The sequence below is a fragment of the Equus quagga genome, chromosome 3 (assembly GCF_021613505.1).
Source record: "Equus quagga isolate Etosha38 chromosome 3, UCLA_HA_Equagga_1.0, whole genome shotgun sequence".
Lineage (NCBI taxonomy): Eukaryota > Metazoa > Chordata > Mammalia > Perissodactyla > Equidae > Equus > Equus quagga.
Window position 1 is genome coordinate 60,519,902 of NC_060269.1, and position 22,792 is coordinate 60,542,693.

General features: G+C 44.7%; 1 protein-coding gene across 2 annotated transcripts in view; it reads right to left on the reverse strand.

The window, feature by feature from the left end:
- Positions 1 to 15,904, reverse strand: part of FDFT1 (farnesyl-diphosphate farnesyltransferase 1) — a 34,981-nt gene extending 19,077 nt beyond the window's left edge. Inside the window, exons 1-4 of one of the 2 annotated variants that reach the window (XM_046656737.1) lie at positions 15,722 to 15,904; positions 6,900 to 6,997; positions 5,914 to 6,097; positions 669 to 797 (exon numbers count right to left, since the gene is read on the reverse strand). In XM_046656737.1, the coding sequence (XP_046512693.1) occupies positions 669 to 797; positions 5,914 to 6,097; positions 6,900 to 6,997; positions 15,722 to 15,820 (510 nt within the window). In that variant the 5' untranslated portion in view covers positions 15,821 to 15,904. Of the gene's footprint in view, positions 1 to 668; positions 798 to 5,913; positions 6,098 to 6,899; positions 7,345 to 15,721 lie in introns of those variants that run through there. The other variant, XM_046656736.1, reaches the window with a different exon arrangement.
- Between the last annotated feature and the right edge of the window lie 6,888 nt (positions 15,905 to 22,792).

The following is a 22,792-nucleotide window of genomic DNA, read 5'->3' on the forward strand; positions in this document are numbered from 1 at the left end:
TAAGGAGATGCTGGGAAAGGAAGAAGTAAGGTATTAGAGAGGCACTCACTCCTCAGCATAACACACCTATGATCCAAAGTTAACACCTCTGGATTCTCACGAACCTTTCCTATTTCTAAGGAAACAGATGCATAATATAATTTAACAGGGTAACTGATAATTATTTCTCCTAAGTAAATGGGGCCAAGCTACACTGAGTTCAAAAGCAATCTTGTGTTAAGATGGAACTGGAAATGACTCAGATCCTAAGGTACCTAGACATACACACATACTCGGTAATGGAAAGGAAAAAAATAACAAAAAACACGTTTTTAAGATTTGAAAATTACTGATATCTCTATATAACATAAAGTAACTTGGCCACTTACCTAAAATTTCACAGCAAGTCGAAGACACTTTTATAAGCTTAATGACTGTACCTCTGGGACAAGTTATATCTACTTCAGCCTAACTTAACGGTAAACTCTCCAGGGCCTGGGTTATTTCAAGTATTAAACTAGAAGCCCCTATTAAGTGTTTACGATGAGACATTCAAGCTAAATAGACGGGTTGTAAAACCAGAAAACCAAGAACTGGTGGACACCTTTGCCCTTGTTCTGAACTTCGCGATGAGTCCTGCCAGCCCTGTCTTAGGCACCACACACCGACAATGCTTTACGGACACTAACCTTGTCCCACTCCCGTTCAGATGTCACGTGCTTATCCAAAAACTCCGCCATCCCATATCCCATTTTCCGGCAAATGTCAACAATCACTGTTTGGTATTTCTCAGCCAGATTTCGAAACTCAAGGGAGATCTGAAATGGAGATCATAAAAAGACAAAGTATGAAATATGTATTTACACTGGGAACCAACATGGTACCTATGGATCATAAAGCAAAGCATAGCAGAACTCATCAAGACTCCCAATGATTCATCTATAAGCCTAACATCTAGGTTATCACAGTTGTCTACATTTTAAATACTAAACTCAGCAAACTTTATAAATATTTAAATAGAAGGGTCTAAAAATGGTAAAGTTCCTAGATTCAAAAGAAGATTCAATGTCTTACTATACACTCATCTTGCCAATGCATAATAAATGAGATGCTTTCACATACAACTGGGCATTTAATGGTAAGAATTTTAGGAAAGGCCTCATTTCAGATAGACCTCATGACAGGGAAGATTCCCGCGTGCAAACATCATCGAGCACGTCCTACGGAACAAGTGCTGTCTGGGCACCGGGGATACACAGCCGGGAACGACCAGAAACTCACATAAAGTAATTTATATTCTATCGAGGAGATCAGCCAACCATTTTCTATCATCAGTCCCCAAATTTATAGCACCTAAGTTATAGCGTCTCCCCCACGATAAGGCTACACTTTTCAATTCCTTCAACAACTCAACTTAGCTCAATTTGAAGCATAGTACCCAACATTTTTCTTCAGAGCCCAAGCTCCAATGCAAAACAGTAGTACTGATGTTTTTAAAATTCATTGCTACTGCACAAATATGTTATTGAAGTTCAAAGAAGTGTTTATAGATGATCAAAATACAATACAAAAACACCATGGAACTTCTTAAATAAAATGCTACAAAATATTAAGAGCCAACGCACGATACTGAACACAGTGAGCAGACTTCCTTAAACACCAAAAGTGTGAGAGATACTTGGTCTGTGTTGACAGAAAGGTGAGAAAAACTTCCTCAGGAAACACCTAAATTTGAGGACCTGAGGGAAAAGCAGCTGGCTGCAGGGCACTGATGGGATTCAGAAGCCTAACTAGTTTAGGATTACTCCGAGGAGTATCGACTGTTAAACCCATAAAATCAATCCAACCTTTCCAGAACAGCTGTTCCAACATAAAGCCAAAAGGTAACACCTATAGTTACCAAGAGAGCGACTCTCCCGAAGGTTACCTGAATCCCTGAGTCTCCCTGGGATCCCGCTCTTTCCACAGATCCCTGGCCGGGTCAGTTCTATTTATAAGAAAGGAAAGGCCAGGGAGGCGGGGGAGGAGGAGCAGCTTAGACTCTTAAAAACAAACACTCCAAAGTAAACACTTCACTGCTGAATATGAACCATCCCTGGCAACAACTCTTTGGCACTTATTACATAATTATATAATTCAAAAAATGAAAAAAATAGCTGGGGAAGAGCGACAACGAAGAGTTCTGTGTTTTCCCAGAAACCCGAGGGAGGAGGGAGAGCACTGCTGACTCGCTCCACACTCAGCGCCCATGTTCCCTAGACTAACAGTAAGTGCCGAATGGAGTGTGCCGGGATGGCCTTGTACTGCCCGTCTGGGTAAGTCTGTTTCACAACCACAGTTGATTTCTAGGTCCTTGGGTCACTCTCTGGTGGCCCCAAGTCCATGAAGGAAGGATCCCAGGGTGAGTCCACGAGGATGAGGAAGAGAGGCCACATCCCAAGGAGGGCGCAAGGGTAGTGTGATGCTTCCATTAACCTGTAAATAAAAATTCTCCTCTTAAACCTTGGGCTGCTATGATCAAAACACTGGGTCACTCTACCTTCACGTACATGTGGAGTTTTATTTTTAACCATTTTTTAAAAGGGGCAGTACAGTACAGCAGTGATTAAGCACAAGGGTTCTGGAGTCAGACCTTTTGGATTTGAATCTTGGTTCTGTCAATTAACTTCACAGGTGATTTCAGGCAAGGTCCTTAAGACTCTTGTGCCTCAGTTTCCTCATCTACACGAAATGTGGATAACAGCACATCACATAGATTACCTGTTAAAACTACACTAATATAAAATAATATAAATGGTAAATCAATAATGAAATATATTTTATAACTAAGTCATAGCTCAATAAATATATGCTATTATTGCTATTATCATTTAAAATACTCTGTTATTAGAGGTAGATCTCTAAGACTACTAGTTTCTACTAGTACCAGATGAAAAAGATATACTCTAATTAATCCATAAGATACAATGAGAGGTCTAGAAAGCTGACTCTAAATGATATCAACTAACGACCACTAAGGCATAAAGCGCCAGGGTCACCCTCAATGCAGGCCGACTGTGCGTGGAGAAAGAGTCCACCTGGTTAGCACACTCTAAGCTTAGCCCTAATTCCGTGGGGCCTGGGAAAAGGGCACAAGAGGGGGCCCACACACCAAATGGCTTGAAATTTAAAAATGATCGATCAAGCTAGTAACTCTTCTCCTGCCTTGACAAACACACCTTCATAACAACCTGCAGGACTCACGTGTGAATTTAAAACGCCTGGGCTCTCGGACTTTTGTTCCAAAATGCAGCAGGGCCAAGACTGCCGATCCCCACTGCCGACCCACCCTTCCCTTCCCACCGCAGCTGTCCGGCACTGGGAGGAGGGATCTCTCACTCATGTGTAAGGACACCTCAGCCTGCAGGGCCCTGCTTCATCCACAACCCTCTGAACAGCCGTCCTTGGCCGCTCTCAGGCCTAGGGACACTGTCACTGGTGCACGGCCCACCCTGGAGGAGAGGGGCCTGAGGAAACAGACTGTGGACCCTGGAAGTGGGCTCAGGGAATTAGGGGCAAGCAATTCCAGGTACCCAGGACATGGTCTAGAAGGGGAGCCACCTAAGCTCCAGGTGGGCACACTCCCATAGCCCCAGGAACCCCTCACACTTTCGAGGGTGAAGAGGCCCAGAGTGGGGCCCTTTAAAGTAAGGGGCCAGGCAGAGGGGCCCTCCTTGCCTCACTTTGTGTGAGGCCAAGCTATCTGTCCTGCCCTAGGACCCAGGCAAAAACTGACTGTACACCTAACCCCAGGCAACTGCTTCACCCTTCAAATTGTGCATCTCATCTCAAGGAGATGCTGGGATGGGTCAGCATATACACAAACCAGTCCTTGAGATTAAGGCACCAGAACTTCCATAAACTCCTATCTCAAGCTGAATCACACACTGAAAGGACCTCAATTCAAGGATCTTAAAATTACACTCCCACAAAACACGCAGCTTCACGTATTTCATCTTCATAAGGATATAAAAGGTTAACAGGAGCAGAACAGTGATGCGCGGCCTGTGCTTTGTGCTGCCCTTTACTCCACCAGGGGCAAGTCTGCCTTCAGGAGGGTAGCATCTGCCTGCTCTCTAACACTACCACCCAAAAGAGGAAAACATGGATTTAATGTTCAAACTGAAACTTTCCAGAACAATGTGCTGTTTTTCCATTGGAATGCTGTATTTATAAAGGAAGAGACTTAGGTTTTGTAACCATATTGGAATACTGTCTACAAACTTACTAGCTATACTTGCAAAATGATTTTAGCGTTCACACATTTTCATATTCTCTCATTTTTGCTGAGTAGATAGGGCTGCCTTGATTTTTAAAATACCTATTACATTCATCCCATGACCAGAAAGTATTTAATTGGTATGAACGTACTCAATTAGGAAGTAGTTTGGGAGGTTGTCCTTGTTTTCGGAGGCTTTAGCTAGAATACATAGTTAATTTTTTAAAGTGAGACTACACTTCAATTACCAATGGGAGGGAGCCTGTTTGCAGCACTTCCTCTGCTTCAGCAGTTGCAAAAGCTTCTGAACGAATGTCCATGGGTTTCCAGTCAGAGGGAATCCATCCTCTGGCCCTGTGAGAGGTGCCCTGTGAGAGCCAAATCACCGGTACCTTCTCCAGGTGAGAGTTCTTAATCCTCCTCCAACTATTCTTTACAGATTCTTTCTTTCTTCTTTTGTATCGCACTGTGTCAACTACGCCTAATTATTCTCGAGATTTTTTCCTTTGGTTTGTATTGTACTGTAATGTATTTTTGGCTTTGACACTGAAGATGTGACCTCAGTAATCTGAGGTACCCCTTTGCTCCGAAGGAGTCTTTCCCAAACCTTCTATTGTAATGGGTGGATTCCTCACCTCCCCACTCAGGAATAAAGATTCATTTCAACAGCAAGAGCCACATAAGGACTCTTCTTTCCCCCAAATTCTGGCAGCTATGTACAAAAAGAAGGGTTTCTTTGCACTAGTAGGGAACATGAGACTTCGCTAAATCAAATCTTTATTTAGAAGATATGGAAGAAACACTTATTTGTGTGATAAGACATGCAAATTCCAGAAAACTAGGACCTAGTCACTTGTGTAACATAAACTTGTGGGATTTTCTAAAGTTTAAGATTTTAATTATAACTCACTTAACTCCAACAGAATGGACTGAATAGCTAATATTTACAGAATACATAGTATGTACCAGGCACCATTCAAGTACTTTATATGTATGGACTTATTTAATCCTCACAGCTCTAACCTTACAATTGAGAAGTTAAAGCTCTTGTCCAGGATCACACAGCTGTAGGTGGGAGAGGATGACCCCGCTTCTCAGTTCTCGCCCCAGCTGCAGAGCCCGCTCCCTGCCCCACTGCGGAGACCCTCTGTGAGCAGCACATCCACGTTCCCAGGCTTAGGGGACCCAAGAAGCCAGCAGTGCTAGAGACTTAGGCTGCATTATATAGCAACAGGTTTTGTAAGCTAGCCTGAGAAGCCACCTTTTACAACATCGGAATTTGAATGCATCTTTCCACAGGAAGATTTGGACTTCCAAACATATTGGTAATAAGAATAGGAGCTAACACCATTCCAAGAGCTTTACCTATATTAACTCTTTTAATCCTCAAAACAATACTGTGAGGTAGGTATTATTATTATCTCCATCTTACAGATGAAGAAACTGAGGCACAGACTACGTACCTAAGCACCAGTCAGTAAGTGGGAGAGCTGGGATTCCAACCCAGGCAGTCTGGCTTCAGAGTCTTGGCTACCAGAATTCTTAACCATGACACTATATGATGCTGCCTTCAGACTGCTTATGGCACTGTTCACTACAGGGATGTGGGCCAGCTGACAACAACATCATCAATTATAAACACAACTATATGCAGAAGAGATTTGTAAGGCTGCTACCGTTGGGAAGTCCTCTAGCACTTGTCGATCCTTCTCTTTGCTCTCCGTGAAGCGCCAGTCAGGTTCATAAAGGTACGAGTGAAAGTTGTGTAACAGTGGGACCTTTTTCTCTACACTGATGGTCATGTCATCTTCCAGAGTGTCCAGAGCTCGCAGAACCAGATAAAATATGCATACTGCATGGCTGTAAAAAAGGAAGAGCCGTTAATATATTTGAACAAACATCCAAAAATATTTATTTTAAAGTAACATGTCATTTATGCCAGGCTATTTTCTAAACCCTCTTCACCCGCTACTCTACAGAACCATGAAAGGATTCCCAAAGCCCACTTAACGAAAATCTTAGTTTTCCTTTCTTAGATGGAAGCAACGAACTTCTATAGTTTATTTATAAAAAACCTACCAGCTGGATGTCACTACGCCTCCCAGAACAAGTTACATTTAACTAACGTAGAACAACTGTACAAAGACCAAGACACCAAATATTTAGACAGAACGAATACTTTGCAGATAAAAAAATAAAAGAAAAAAGACACAATAACCCTCAGGATAAATACTATCATACATAAAGGCAAGTGGTCTAAGTTCACGTATGTAATCTGCACAGAGGCAACTTCAGAAGAATTAACCCAATATACTAGAAATGCAAAAGTAGATAAGTGAAGCCAAGAAAAATGCACGACCTGCTGCCAGGACTAAAAGAGTTAATAAACACCACCCCACCCCAAGCCCCGCCCTTCCCTGACAGAGCTGGGCCTGCAGGGACACTATTAGATGGCGAGGCGCCAGGAAGGGCATTCTAAAGTAAATACACGGGCGTTCCAACCCGACCATTTCCTTCACTCTGGTGGGACACCTTCTGGCTAAGCCACAAGCACGGAGGCTGCCATGCTAGGGGCCCTGTCAAAAAGTAGCTTCCAACGACTCACAGCCCCCCGGGAAAGCTTTCCTCCCCCAAGTCAAAACGAGCTGCCTCCGCCACTCACCGCATTTCCCCGTCCAGCGCCTGGATCACGGCCGCGAAACTGCGACTGGTCTGATTCAGATACTTGTAGCAAGTCCTCAAGCTGCTGCTGAGCGAGTCCTGCGGGCAGAGCACACAGGCGGAGCTGGCCGACGTGGAGGAGCAGCAGGGGGACCGGGGCCGGCGGCCGGGGGCCGGGGGGGTCCGCAGCCTGCCGCAGACGCCCTCTCCCCGCGGCCAGTCCTTGGAGGGCCAGGCGGCGGGCGGCAAGGGGCACCCGCGCGGGGTGGCGCCCGAGCCCGTGCCCCTGGGCGCCGCCGCGGGACTCAGCACCAAGGTCCGCTTGAAGAGGGACATGGCCTTGGTGCCGCAGGCGGCAGCGGCCATGGGAATCGCCGAGCCAACGCAGGGTTTTTCCTCCATAGACCCGAGCGGAGCTGGGAGGCGCCCACCGAGGGGCGGGGCGGCCTCTCCTTCCACCCCAATAGGCTTGGGGCGGGCCCACCGGGCCACCCGACACGTGGGGGCCGCCGCCCGCCCCGCCCCGCCCCGCCCCGTCCCGCCTCGCGGCTCCCAACTCCGCCACCACCCCGTGCCTCCCTCTGGGTCGTCCTCTTCTCTCCAGAGCCCCCAGGCTGCTAACGGGACCCAGTCCTCTTTTGAGAAGCCTGCTCTTCCTCCCTATGACAGAATCTCTCCTTGACCAGACTGTAGCCTGGCTCCTCGGAATCCTCTACTTCTGTGTCTATCTTTGCATGGGCCAATTTTAGCAAGAACCCTCCTAAATTGGTTTGGCCAGAATCCCCCATCCCCATATCTGATCACCCTCACTATCTGACCCGGTTCCTCACCCCCTACCATCCCATCGCCCTGGCCTCCAGCGGGACCTCCCGTGAGGTCGTTTAACCAGAACCCCTCCCTACCCCAGATATTTCTTTCCTCTTAGTAATTTCCATCCACTGACACCTCCACTCTGTTCCTTGGCTATAAATTCCCACTTTTCCTCGTTGTCTTCGGAATTCAGCCCAGTTCTCTGCTGAAGTCTTTTTCTCCTATTGCAGTCGCTTGTCTGAATAACATGTTTTTACCGCTTTAACTACTGTCCAGCTCTCGTTTTGCTTTAACGCTAGGTAAACCTCTACTATCCTCTGGAAAGCTAGCTATTCTTTTAAGATTTCTTCTCATCTTCCCCCTCCAAATCAATGAGTTGTAACCAGCTACTGAACTCTACTCTTTCCTGAGGAAAACAAGAACTGTTTTTCCAGGGGGAAAAAAGCCATATTTTCAATGCAAGCATATCAGAAAGAATTGTTGACTGTTTTTATGTGGTTTGGTTCTGTTTTATAGAGACTTTATATTTTAGAACAGTTTTAGATTCACAGGAAATTGAGTGGAAAGTACAGAGAGTCCCCATATACTCCTCCCCGACTCTATTTTTAAGAGAGAAACGGGAAACATTTCAAATATCTAACAACAGGGGAGTGGTTAAAATATTTCCCATAGTCACTCTGGAATGTTAAAATCGAGACCTGGACCCTAGTGGGTGGGGTCCAGGTGAATTATGTTCTTTTTACTTGTGTATATTTCCTATATTTGCTACCATGGATGTATATTACTTTGTCAAAAGAGTACAGTTTAAAAAAAAATCACATAATTGTGAGAGTTTGACTTTATTGCCATATTCAATAAAAAAATTATTAGTAAAAATTAATATCAGGCTGGCCCTGTGGCATAGTGATTAAGTTTGCATGCTCTGCTTCAGTGTCCTGGGTCATGGGTTCAGATCCCAGGTGCGGACCTACACACGGCTCATCAAGCCATGCTGTGGCAGTGTTCCACATACAAAATAGAGGAAGAGTGGTACAGATGTTAGTAGCTCAGGGGCAATGATCCTCAAGCAAAAAAATAAAATAATATTTACTGAGCACCATATATTAGTAAAATCATTTAGTACAGTGTCTGGCATATAAAAATACTCAGTGAAGCTTTGATGAATAGAGGAATACATTCATAGTGTATTCAAAAATTATTCACCAACTCCTTCCTTCTCAAAATGTGGAGAGGCAAGACTTCACAGTAAAATAAAAGAAACAGGATAGTGGCCATTTGCTGAGCCCCGCGGCAGCTCCTCACACTCGCTGGTGTTATCAGGCCACAATGGTTCCTCTCACTGGGCTGCCACATGTTTTAATCCTCAGCTACAACTAGTAATGGTTCGGGGGCTGATGTCTAATCATGAGTTTCAATAAATGCAAAGGTGCAGCTGCACTGGTTTTGAAGAGCAACCATCTTAAAGAACGCTACCCTCCTCTCCAAGGTCAGTAAATCACGTCCCTCTCTCCTTCCTCCATCATTCTTTCTCCAGTCACCTATTTGTTTTCAGTACCCCACACTGTAACAATAATTTCCTCAAACTAGCAAGAAGATACAGGAAGGTATAACTATTAAATACATTATGGAAAACACTACACACTATAAAAATTTCCACTGCTCGATTCCCATGAGCTAGGGGGAACAAAAAGCCAGCCCTCCTGCGCCTGTCCCTGGAGCCTGCCGATGTTTTCCACGGCTGTCTGAGAGTGAGCGCACTCCCCAGAACTCTCCAGCAAGAGAAAACAGGGAGAAAGGGCGTTAAGGCAAGAGCGTGCAGTGGCTGCAAGGACAAGACTGAATTCATCAGACTGGTGCTCCGGCCTCAAGCTGAGACAGTTCCACGGTGAACAGCCACCGAGCCTCCCCACAGCCTTCCACGGAGACGTGAAGTAACACAGGTTCCCTCAGAATTGGGGGGACCCCAAAAACTTGAGAACTGAATTTATGTAACAACCAAATTAATAGCTACCATTTACTGGGCAGCTACTACAGGCCAACCACAGCACAATCATTACCTTTAATCCCTAAAAAGCCCTTTGAGGAAGGTCTTAGAGACCTACAATCCACCTGAAATCTTCATGAATTCAGAATTTTAGAAAACAGGCAATAAAATGCATATACAGCCCCAGTCATGGTAGAGTAGCACCCCATAATTGACTATTAACACTTCTTCAACAAAACATTGAATATTTATACTAAGCGGGATCACTTGAATTCAGGTCAGGTTTGCTGGCCAAATTTTGAGTCAGACTTATGAAAAAACTCTTTGTTTTCAGACCATTTTGGAGTTGGGAAATCGTGGTTAAGGGATTGTGATCCAGCATCTCTATTGTACAGATGAAGAAACTGTCGCTCGGGGGTTAAGTTACCAAAACTTACTCAGCTAACAGTCAGGATTTAGAAACAGACTTCAGATATTAGTCTAAATAACACGATTTAGACTTGCTAGGAGTCAGATGGGCCTGATCACAAAACACCTGCTTTTTCCATTGTGTGCCCTCTGAGTGATGTCACACAACTTGCAGGTGGCAGTAGGCCCCTAGATTTACTTATATGCTCCTAAAAATTCAGTATAAATCAATTCCACCGAATCCTGAGTTCTTACAGCCAAATCCTTCTGTGATAGAAATAATTAGCCCTCAATACCTAAGGCAAATTTTTTTCCAGCTTTACTTAACTTAAGATGACGTTAAGTGAAGGAAAATATTTCTCCCATGTTTCCTCTAATTAGAAGTACACTCAACTATTTTTCAAAAATGGCTTGGGTGGGGGGGTTAAAAAGGGCTCAGAAAAACTGCAACTAACACCACAAATAATATTATACTGTATTGTTCATCAATCTCAGAGCTAGAAGAGGGACTAGCCCAAGTCTCACTTTTAAAAACATTCAAAAGATTATACCGTGAAAAGTCTTTCTCCTACCCCCTTACCAAGCCCACCTAGTCTCCTCTCCAGGGGTAACCAACGCTACTATTTTCTCCAATAGTCTCATTTTATAGAGAGAAAAATGAGACTCAGAGAAGCCAAGTCTCTGAACCCAAATCACAACCCTATAAATTGTGTGCCCTGACTTCAGACACGCAGATCCTTTGCCCTGCTATTATTTTTCTTTGTAGTACTTATTTCCACCTGAAATACTGTATATTTGCTTTTTAAAAATTCTCTCTCTCTTCCTCTAGAATGTAAGCGTTATAAAAGCAAGATGTTCACCTATCTTGTTCACTGTTGTATCTCCAGCACCTGGAACAATAACTGGCATGCAATTGTTGGTCACATATTTGTTAATCGAAGGAAGGGGAAGGAAGGAAGAGAGGAAGAAAGGAAGGAAGGAGGGAAGAAAGGAAGGGAGGGAGGGAGGTTGGTTGGTTAATTGGTTGGAAGGAAGCTAATACATGCAGAATTGGGAAGGGAAGAAAGAAACTAGGAATTGTAGAGTGCCTGTGATGTGCTGGGAGCACATGTGACAGCCTGGGATCTGGTCAGCTGTCTGGGGCTAAAGCCTCTGCTCCTTATCCCAGGTGGCCCCCAAACTGGAAGCATGGAGGTCTTCAGACAAGCCTGGGTTGGCATCCTGGAACCACCACTTGGCAGTTGTGTGACCCTTCAAAAGTTATGTAGTTACTTTATGCCACCATTTCCTAATCTGTAAAACAGCAGCAATAACAGTACTTATCTCTTCAGCGTTGTTGTCAACACTGACTAAGGGTGGTAAGTTACAAAATGGCCACAAAAGTTTGTGGCTTTTTCCATCGGAGATGGGGTCTTTTTCCACCTCTTGAATCTGGGTTCCTCTTATGAGTTTTTGGCTAACAAGACAGTAGCAAATGTGACTCAAGCAGAGGCTTGGAAAGTGCACGCACATGGGGTGTGCATTCTTCCACTTGCCACGTGAAGAGTCTGGGGGCTTGCCTGCTGGATGATGAGATCCATATGGCCCAGTCTGCCCTTGACACTCCAGCCTACAGCCTGCTAACCATCAGACTGTCAAGCCACAAGCTGACTGGCTGGCTGAGCAAGCCCAGTAGAAATTGACCACGCTCGTCCAGACCAGAACTCCCCAGCTTTCCCAGAGAATTGTGAACTAAGTAACAGTTGTTATCTTAAGTCACTAAGTTTGATTTTTTTTAATTGTGGTAAAATATACATAAAATTTACCACGTTAACAATTTTTTTTTTGAGGAAGATTAGCCCTGAGCTAACATCTGCTGCCAATCCTCCTCTTTTTGCTGAGGAAGACTGGCCCTGAGCTAACATCCGTGCCCATCTTCCTCTATTTTATATGTGGGATGCCTGCCACAGCACGGTTTACCAAGCGGTGCCATGTATGCACTCGGGATCCGAACCGGCGAACCCCGGGCCGCCAAAGCAGAATGTGCGAACTTAACTGCTGTGCCACCAGGCCGGCCCTCCCATGTTAACCATTTTTAAGTGTGCAGTTCAGTAGTGTTAAGTACACTCACAATGTTGTGCAACCAATCTCCAGAACTATGTCACTCAGTTTTGGAGTGGTTTGGTACTCAATGAAAGCTACCTGAGATAAGAGACTTAAAGAGCTTAGCACAGTGCCCGGCAAACATAACAACTTAATAAATGCTATTATTATTATTAGATTATGATTAATAGTATCACTATTAACTAGACTACTCTAACTCATAATACAATCTCCCCCTAATCTCACTCACCTGCCAAATTAGTGGTCTAAAACCATACTAGCTGGTTTCATCACGTCCTAGTTCGCCCTTTAACCGCTACCTGCTGTCCTGGCTGCAGCTCTGCTTCTGGACTCACTTACTGAACTTTGCACTTGTAGCTCACATGCTTCAGCCCCAGCCAGGCTGGTGTCCTTATCTTTCCACACACTGTGTGTACCTATATGTCTTGGCTCATGCTGGCTTTTTCCACTGAGGATCCTCCCCACTAATCTAAACCTAACCTCTTCAAGGCTGACACCTTACAACGCACTTTTCCTGTGTTTTCTGAAAACTTTCCACTCCAAAACATTGTTACTTCACTAAAATTTCCGGAAAACAAAATGTACTTCAGAGTACTTGGCACTTCCCAGGTGATCTTACTTTTGTACACCTGTTCTCCATGGGCCTGTGAACGTGTTTACGGCAGGCCTTTTCCACTCTGTGTTCATCACACACAAGTGTGACCAACTTTTAGCCCAATCTGGACAAGCCTGTGCTTAACGTGTCTCTGTGGTCCACCTCAATGATGAGCAGATGGTGGGGTCAAGAGTGAGTTCTGGAGTCGGACTGCCAAGGTCAAAGACAGGCTCCGCCACTGAATAGTTGTTGGACCTCTGGCAATTAATGAATCCCTCTGGGCCTCTGTTTCTTCACGTATAAAACAGGAAAAATAATAGTAGCTTCCTCATGGGGTTACTGGAAGGTTTAAATAATAGATGTAAGGAAGTGTTGAAAATAGTGCTGGGCACATAGTAAACCTCAATGAATGTTAGCCATTATGGTGACACCCTTTATGTAAAAGGGAAGGATCCAGGTGTAAAAAGTCTTTCGGCAGGGCATCCAGGTGGAGGAATAGGTCCTGAACAAGTGCCACTGGGGATCTGGACTGAGCACAATTTAAGCCCACGGCATGAGGAGACTGCCTAAAAAAGTCAATGAACACTGGTGGGGGGGCGGGGGTGAGATGGGGAAAAGGATTTTAGTTGTATCTGGACATTTCTTAAGAAAAAAAAAAAATGAAGCAAATATAGCAAAACTTTAAATTTAATCTTAGAAATAGACACAAAATGATTTGTTACAGTATTTTCAGTATTTTTCTATTTCCTTGAAATACTTTATAATTAAAGAAATACAGCATCCATAAGAAAGGAATTTAAAGTTCTGAAATGACCAGACCCCACCTAAAGTACTGTTCAATTTTGGACACGAGACTTTAAAGGGAGAGAGCCCAGGTTGGTAAATAATCTGGAAAGAGTGAAATATAACGAATAACTAAAGGAAAAGCACAGAACGTTTGGCTCAGATATAAGTATTCTTAGAAAGAATATGAGAGTTCTCGCAAAATACTTCAAGTGCTGTGTTACAAAACAAGGATTATATTCTAGCTCCAGAGGGAGAAGAAAGAGTGTAAGTTCAGCTCATTACATGGTAACACTTCCTAAAAACCAGAACTACCTGGAAATGGAGGGAGCAGTCTCCAGAGGTATTGAATTACCTGTCACAGGAGGTGTTCAGGAGACTGAACAAAAAGCATTGTAAAGCAGTGACTATATATCTGTTTTAGGCCCCAGATCCCTTGACAAATCTGATAACAGTGGATACCATTCTCCTCCCCCCAAAACACACAAATGTATAATAATCTAAATATTTGCAAGAATTTCAGGAAAGCTCTAGGTGAGAACTCTCAGTAAGAATCTCTAATTAAACAAATATCTACTGAGCGAGGAACAGGAGCAATGTAAAGCTGTTTTTCCTTCAGGCATCCCTGAGAAGATTAATCCCTTATCTCAGCCAGAAATGATTTTTCCCTTCTGTGAATTTCCTTATGGCATTTATTATATTCTGCCCTATTTACTTAAGTTTATCTTGTTTAAAAAGCCAGAGGTTTTTTTGAGAGCAGTGCACCCAACTGTTGTTCATTAATTCACTAAAGGTACATCCAATAAGATTCCTATTTTCAAATAACTTAAAATCCAGAATCAAATATAGAACCTTAAATCTGAAAGGGACTCTGGAAATGTAAACCAATTCACAAATAACCACAATACAAGGCTATGGGACTGACATAAGCTTGAGACAATGGTTCATAGGAAACATGAAAAGGCATCTCCTTATAGTGCCTTCCTAAATTTTCTACAAACAGTCTTATAACGTTTTATTGACCTGACAAGATGGTGAGCTCTCTGAGTGTCTTATTTGTTTATACTGCCATGCTGCCATGCTGCAGCCAGTATAATGCCAAGCACCAAATAAAGGTCTGTGGAACGGTCAAGAGAGGTGGCACTCATTTAAGCTAGACACTGAAGGATGAGAAGGATTCCGAATTATGAGACAAAGGGAAATTTTTTTTATGATGGAAAATTAAAGTGTTTTAATAAAGGATACCAAATTAAGAGTACATTTAAACAAAGAACAGTTTTGATTGTGATATTTCCCTTGGGGAAAAAAATTTTAAACTTTTGATATAATCCACTAATTGGGCTCAATGTGTCTATTCATTCAATAATAACTTAAAAGTAATTTTCTTGTTGTTATACCTTTGTAAGCATTCATTTAGCAAAGGGTACAGGAATGAGGCAGATAAAATATAAACAAAACTAGGTCTGGCCTTCAAGCAGCCAACAATATAGTTGATGGACAGACATAGAGATAACTAGTAAGAACCTGGAAGAGTAGATATGTGTTATAAAAACTGAAGGAGCAGCGAGGAAGGAGACTGATCAGACTGCAGGAAAGTGCAAGAAGCGTATGGAGGAGGTGGTGTAACCGAAAACTGGAAGGATAAGTAAGGCTTCATTCCAGAAAAGGTATTCAAGTGACAATATTTGCATAGTTCATTATACTTACAAAATTCTCTCAAGTCCTCGCCCACTTAATCTACCCATATAACCTCATTTTGTAACCCATGTATTAGGAGCAGATAAACGTCAATGTTCACGGACATAACGAAATGTGAAGCAAAACTATCTGAAAACCAATGCCTTGAAGGAGCAGAAACATTTTAAGCAGCAAGACAACTTGGGGCAGGGTAGGGAGCGAGGAAGAGAGGCCTGCCGAGGGGATCTAGTCCAGCAGGGCCCGCCGTTGGGTTAAAGAGAGCGGAACCAGGCTGGGCGGAAGGGGCCACCTGATGGGGCGGAAATCTACGCCCCGAGGGAAGGAGGGAGCTTGAGGCTGGCCGCATCCCTCGCCCTCGATTGTGGGGCCAGTCGGCCAGACCCGCAGGCCGGTTGCCCGCAGCCTCCCCACCCCGGCTGGGATGCAAGGATGCTCGGCCCACCTGGTCCATTTTGGGTATCACCTTCCGCCGGCCCCCCATCTGGAAGCGCAGCAGGTTGTAGAACTCCTCGGGGTGCCCCAAGCACTTCACGAACTCCATCCTGGCGGCGGCAGCGGGCTGTCGGACCTCCGGCTCACCTCGCAGACACCTATAGCCGGCACCCACCAACCCACGGCAGGATTAGGCGAAGTAGGCACGGTGGGCGGGGCGGGGCGGGAGCAGAGGCGGGCCCAGCGCGGCGGCGCCACGCCCACTTCCCGCCCACCCAAACGGGCCTCCGGCTCCTGCGCCGCTTCCCCGAGGCGCGTGGGGTGGACTGAGGGGCGCTGATTGGCCAGAGCTGCTCGCACCAGGAGCACGCCGACCAATCGGTGGCGGGATGAGGCTGGCGTGACGACCACACCCTAGAAGCTAATTGGAAGGTGAGAAAGAGGCAGGCGAGTGGGATTGGTGCTCCTAATGGGGGCGGGCTTTTGTTTTCTTCCGCTTGCCCTGCGCCAGTCCAGAGGTGCAAACCCAGCCCTCCCGGAGCCGGTGCTTGGTGCGGTCCTGTGAGAGCTGAGCAGGCGAGAGTCTGCTAGGATTTTGTCGATAAGCCGTCCGCGTGTTTAGCTTTGTCTGTCCTGCCAGCTGGGTTAGCTCTTCGGTGACGCGCTCCGCTTGGAACCGCGTCCCGCGTGAAGCCGCCGAATATTTAAAAGGCTGGTGGGCCCACCACTACGCTGGGTCTTTAGAGCTAACACAGGAAAACAAAGCTTGGCAGTCATCCGCCACACCCGCCGCACAGTACCTTTTACCTGCCTCCCACATGCAGCCCCGCGGAACACCTGGGACCGGCCCCAGCAGTTCACTTCGCCCTGGGCAGTGTCAGTCGCTCCTGAAGTTTCAACTGCCCTCTTTAACGTGTTTATTTTAGATCCCGCTTAGTCCCAAGAAATGATTTGAAGCGTTTCTACGACCTTTACAAGGGTGATGTGGAAATTTATATCTCCATCCTAGATCTCTCACAAGATCTACAAACTACTTGGTACCGAGGGCCCCCACCGCTCAGCCAGAGATCCTTCTAAAATTTAAGTCAGATCAGATCCCCGCCTAAATTCCTGCAATGTCCCTCGATTTCACTCAGTAAAAGACAAAGCTCCTACAAAGGTCTACAAAGCTCTGCTTCATTAGCCCTCCACCCCATTACGTCTGACCTCCCCTCTTCCAGGCTCTTTCTCTCTGGCCTTAGGGCCTTTTGTCTAGCTGTTCACTAACTTCTTCCTGCAATATTTTCCCCCTAGATGTCCAGTTGGCTAACTCCTTCGCCTCCTTCAAAACTGTGCTGAAGTCTCATCTTCTCATTTAGGCCCACCCTGGTCACCCTATTTTATACTGCAGCCTGCCCCACCACCACCACTACTGATCCCCATGTTGCTTTAATTTTTCCCATAGTATTTATCACAGTCTTATATAATACATAATTCACTTATGATGTTTAGCTTTGTTTCCCCTTGCTGGAATGTAAGCTCAAAGATGACAGGTCTTTGTTTTGTTCACTAACACTCCCCCAAGCATCTACAGTAGTGCCTGGCACATGCTAGGCACACAATGAATATTTACTGAATCGAGCACTATCTAGAACACCCCGTTGTTGATGTCCCCCTAACGGTGCAAACTTAACATGTCCATAACTGAAATCTCTCTCCCATTGAACCTGTTTGTCCTATGAATGGCATTAACAGTCTCCCAATTGCCTAACTATAAAATCCAGAAGTGATCCCTAACTCCTCCTCTCTCTCCCTATACCCACCACTTCAAAATCATTCATCAAATCCTATAGAGTCCAATAATTATTCCCCAATCCTATGGAGTCCAAGAAACAAACGTCTCTCATATAATCTCTCCTCTCTCCTCCATCTTGGTTTAAGTCTCATCTTCTCTCTCAAACTACTTTGAGGCCAACTTCCCATCTCTCTCCATCAGTCTCCATGGGGCAGCTAATTTATCTGAAACACACACTTGATTATGTTGGTATCTTGCCTACAATCCTTCAATTTTAAATTCCTCAAAGGAAATGCCTTTCAAGATAAAATCAAGGATTCTGGCAGAGCATAAAAACTCCCTCATCATTTGGCACCTATATTCCCTTTTTTGGATTTTAGCCTCCTATCCAGTGACTCCCCTACTTTCAAATCCTGATCCAGCTCTGACAGCACTTCCAGGTCCCAAACAGGCCACCGAACTTCACGCCTCAGGTTGCGCCTGAATAATTCACCAGCCTGGAATGCCATGCCTTGCTCTTCACCTTGCTATCCACCAGGCCTTCTCTACAGCTCAGGCGGAATCCCCTTCTACAGGAATCCTTTTCTGAAGCTCCCTGGCCTCTCCTTTATCTGTTCTTTGGATTCAACAAACATCCAGTACACAACAGTGTGGCAGACTCTGAAACTAACAAAGACAAATGAGATGAGGTTTTCCACCCCAAAGAGCTTCCAGTCCAGAACCAGAGACAGACATGTTTGACATGATGGTGCTATTTATTAGAAACACAGTTGGAGCCTAATCCAGCTCTTCTACTCTGACCTAGATGCCCAACCGAAGGCTGCATGTACAAATGGACAATGGTCAGACCGTAAAGAATAACAGAACTATGACCCACAACCTATGCAACAATTGGCTTAAAATAGTCAGAACTTGATAAATAACTTTTCTATTTTTTGCCCCCACTTTCAACTCAGAACCAACCACAGAAAGCCAAATATGCTCCCCAAACCAATTACATAAGACACCTGGCTTCTAGTTAGCCTGGTGCCAGCTTCCCTGTCCAGCCTCCTCCAACCACAGCACACTTGACCACTTTCCTTTCTCTTACTATAAAGCTTTTCCACTCCCCTGTGTACTTCTGAGTCTCTGCCAAATGCAAATGATGGTGGCTCATGCCCTTGCTATAGCAAGCTCTGAATAAAGAGCCCCATTTGTTCGTTCTTATTTTGTGGTCTTTATTTCCACAAACCTCAGTCCTTCAATCAAGTTCAGTGGTTCCTCTCATTCTGAACTATGTTGTAACTATCTCTTGTCTGACTCTCCACCTCACCATGAACCCCTTAAGGTCAAGAGACCATGGCTAAACATAACACCTGACCCGGTGCTTGCCACGTAACAAGTCTCCACTACTTTTTGTTGAGTAACAATGCTTGAAATCGGGACTATACTGGAACTTTTAGAAGACAGATGGCAGTCACTTATCCTCTCCACCCTCACATGGCACTTTTTCCATAACCTACTGAAACACTTTCGACACTTTTGTAACAAGCCAGCCTCATCCTATTAGTGTAGGGGTTTTCTTCTTTTGTTTATCCTTGTACTCCCAAACCTAGCACTCAGGAGGCATTTCAGAAATATTTATTTAATTACTAGGGCCACTGAAACCTAACAATAAACTCCAAGTTTTTCACAGCATTAGTTATCACGAAACTCCAGGTCATGAGATAAATACATCTTTCCTGTAGAATCTGTTGAGTACAAATATCTCACTTCTCCTTACTTCTAAGTGAAACCTGGAGTCACCCTCTATGTACCCCATTCTCATCTGCAGTCTCAAGCAAAAGCCTCTCCTTACATCCAACAGGCACATGGACAACAGGAGTCATTCTCTCTGTTCAACTTCCCACTTCTGCTGTTTCTGTACCACCTCTACCTCTTCTCTAACTCTCCTTCACTCCAATTAGGCTATCTATCCCTTCCCTTCCTCCTTTCAGATCTTGAAACTTTCTGCTGAAGAGCCTGGGAGAGGGGCGTGGTTTCTGTTAGCTGTCCACATTTCCGCTGCCCCATTTCTCCCATGCAGAACCAAGTCCATGTAGTTCTGACAGCGCCCACAACGACCTTACAACTCAGCTGCTAGGTGCTATTATTTCCCCATTCTGCAGACTGTAGGTAAGTCACTGAAGTCAGAGGAATTATACGCAAGTCTCCTCCTAAGAGGACAGAGTAGGCATGTGGATTTTTCTTCCACATTTTGCTCTATAAACTTTCGTATTGCTTGAATCTTTTGATGTCTGTAATTTAAAAAATAACTTTAAAATAACAAAATAAGGAGTCTCCTTTGGATTCTTGGCCTTCCACTAGTCTTACCCTGACAACCTTCAACTGTGGGCTAATCTAGCATCCATTTCCTTTTTTTTTTTTTTGATCCTAAACTACTAGACACTGCTGGACAAAGTCGGGAAATGAAGCAACTACCCTAGATCTTCAGTGTGGCTCTAAATTCCCATAATTGTTACAAACCTGCCCATTCTTCCTTTGCACCTCAAAAAACCTCACCTTCGGCAAATTTTCTCTGGATCTGTTTTTTTCTTCCCATCCTAGCCCAGTCATCGTTAAGTGCTGGCACTTGTGTGCTCTCTCCCTCCTGGTTTTTTCCCTCAACTAATCACACAGAAATCCTCACATATATCCATCTGTTAATAAATAATGCTCCTCCCTGACTTTCTCTTCCTCATTTCCTTCAAGGCCAACCTTCCTGAAGAGCAGGCTACTCTCATCATTGCCACTTCCTCGGCTCTCAAACAGTTCTCAGCCCCTTTAGGTTGGCCACCACTCTGCACAAATCGCTCTCTTGAAGGTCGTTACGACCTCAAACGTGATCAACTGCCAAATTGAAAGGCCTCTTCTCAATCATTCTCCTTCAACTCAGCATGATTCAACATTATGGACCATAAGCATCTACTCAAAGTTGTTTTTCCTCTGTTACGTTTGATCTCTCATTGACTGGCTTCTCTTTCTTCTCTTGCCCCTTAAACGCAAGACTCTCTCTTAAGGTTTCACTGGGATTCTCATCTTCCTTCATGCTACATGATCACCCTTGTGAACCTTCTTTAACTGACCATCATGCTGAGAAAAGTTCTCCAATCTGTGCCTCCAAGCCCAGCCTGCACTTGTGGGGAGCCAGCCCTACTTCCTAGTTAGGTTGTCCACACAGCTTAGATGGGGTGCAGGTCCCTCAAGCTCAGCATGCCTCAACTCGGATCCTCCTCCCCCACAGAACCTGCTCCTCTCCTTCATGATTTTCTGTATGATTTGGGAGGTGGCCTCCTCTGGCTCTCAGGTGCCAGGCTCGAGCCATCTTCAGCTCTTCCCCCTCTCCTCCCCTCCACATCTAGTCAGCTGACACCTTTGGAGGCTGGCACTGTGATGGCCCTCACATCCCTCCCCTTTCCCACTTCCACTGCTGTTTCTAGTCCCATCACTTCTTTTCTCGACAACTGCAACAGCATTTTTCTCTTTTCTACAAATCACAATGGGTGTAGACCCACAGACCCACATGCAGGCCGCGGTGGTCAGCCCAGCCCAGCCCAGCCCCCCATGTCTGTAGAGCCTCACCATCCCATCACTTCTTGTATTCTGGACCCACTGTATGACAGATGTTGACTTACAGGAAATGGTCTGTCTGGGTACCATCTTTGCCCCTAGCTTATGCCTGGCACTTCATGCTTATATTATCTCATATGGGTTAGAAAGATATATTTGAATGAAGAAAAATATATATATATATATACACACACACACACACATCTCTTTATATAACACATACTTTATATACATAATGTGCAAGTCTACAGACTCATCTAGATACAAACTTCAATCTATTACTCAAATAGTATTTTCAGAGCATCTGGTCTGGTAGTGGGATTTTACAGACTAATATAAAAAAAAAAAAAAAAAAAGGAACGAGAGATGACCTGTGAGAAGTTGAAGATTTTCTCTAAAACCCTTTTGTAGTCTGTTATGGATCATTGTGTGTCCCCGCAGCCCCCACCACCACCCCGCCAAATTCCTGTGTTGAAGCCCTAACCACACTGTGACTGTATTTGGAGATGGGGCCATTAAAGAGGCAATTAAGGTTAAATGAAGTCTTAAGGATGGGGCTCTAATTCAATAGGACTGGGGTTCTTTTAAGAAGAAACACCAGGAGTACCTGCACACAGAGAAGGGACCATGTGAGGACACAGCAAGAAGACAGTTGTAACTCAAAGGAGCTTTAGAAGAAACCAATCCTGCTGGCACCGTGATCTCGGGCTTCCAGTAAACTTCTCTTGTTTAAGCCACCCAGTCTGGGATATTTTGTTACGGGAGCTCTAGCTGACTAACACATAAGCCAAAAGAACTGGCACTTTTTTAAAGAGAGATAGCTAAGGTGCAAGTGTGTAAGATATGTAAAATGTGACACAAAGGAGACATGAGGAAAGCAAGAAGGATTTAGATTAGCTATAAGAATGCTGTGACTAACACATTGCTGATGCTGGCTGCAGGCGATGGTCTGAAGAGAAAACAGACAGTGGAGATGTACATTTGAATGCAGGTTCAAACGATGCTTTGAGAAGTTTTGGAGATCCTAATGGAAAATAATACCAATTTGTACACCATATTCCAAAGAATAGTAAAGGCAAAAAGGGTTTCATGGTAAAATAAGGTTTGGAAATACTGGGTAGCGCTAACTAAAACAGTCTGCTTTACTGTGGAACTTCTTGGAGCCTTTATGAGCTCCATGAAGCTCCAAGAGTGGGAGATGGCATGCAGTGTTTCTCAAACTTATTTGATCACAGAACCCTTCATCTGTAAGACACCGTGGGTGATGCTTCCTCCTTGGATCACATTTCAGAGCTGATGGATCAAAGACAACTTGGCGACTTTGAGGGACATACCCCCAGGGACTTTGGCCAGGACTTGGCCACATCCCGTGGTGCAGCTCTCGAGGCCCGACATGGAGTGGCTACAATGGAGTGGGTGATCAGTGCACACCCTTGGTCTGTTAACCGTGTGATCTTAAGCAAATTCCTCAGCCTCTCCAGACTTCAGTTTCCTTATCTGAACAAGGACATAAGACTGAGTACCTATCTTCATGGGGTTTTTGCAGATTATATGGCAAGAACTAAGCTAAGTGCTTTACATGCTAAGCACTCAGTATTTATTAACTATTACACAGGTTAGAGGTATGCTAGCAAGTGGCTTTTCCCACTGTTGACAACACTCAATGACTTAAGACAGATGAGAGTAAAGGAAAACCAGAAATATCAGCTACTGTTTTCA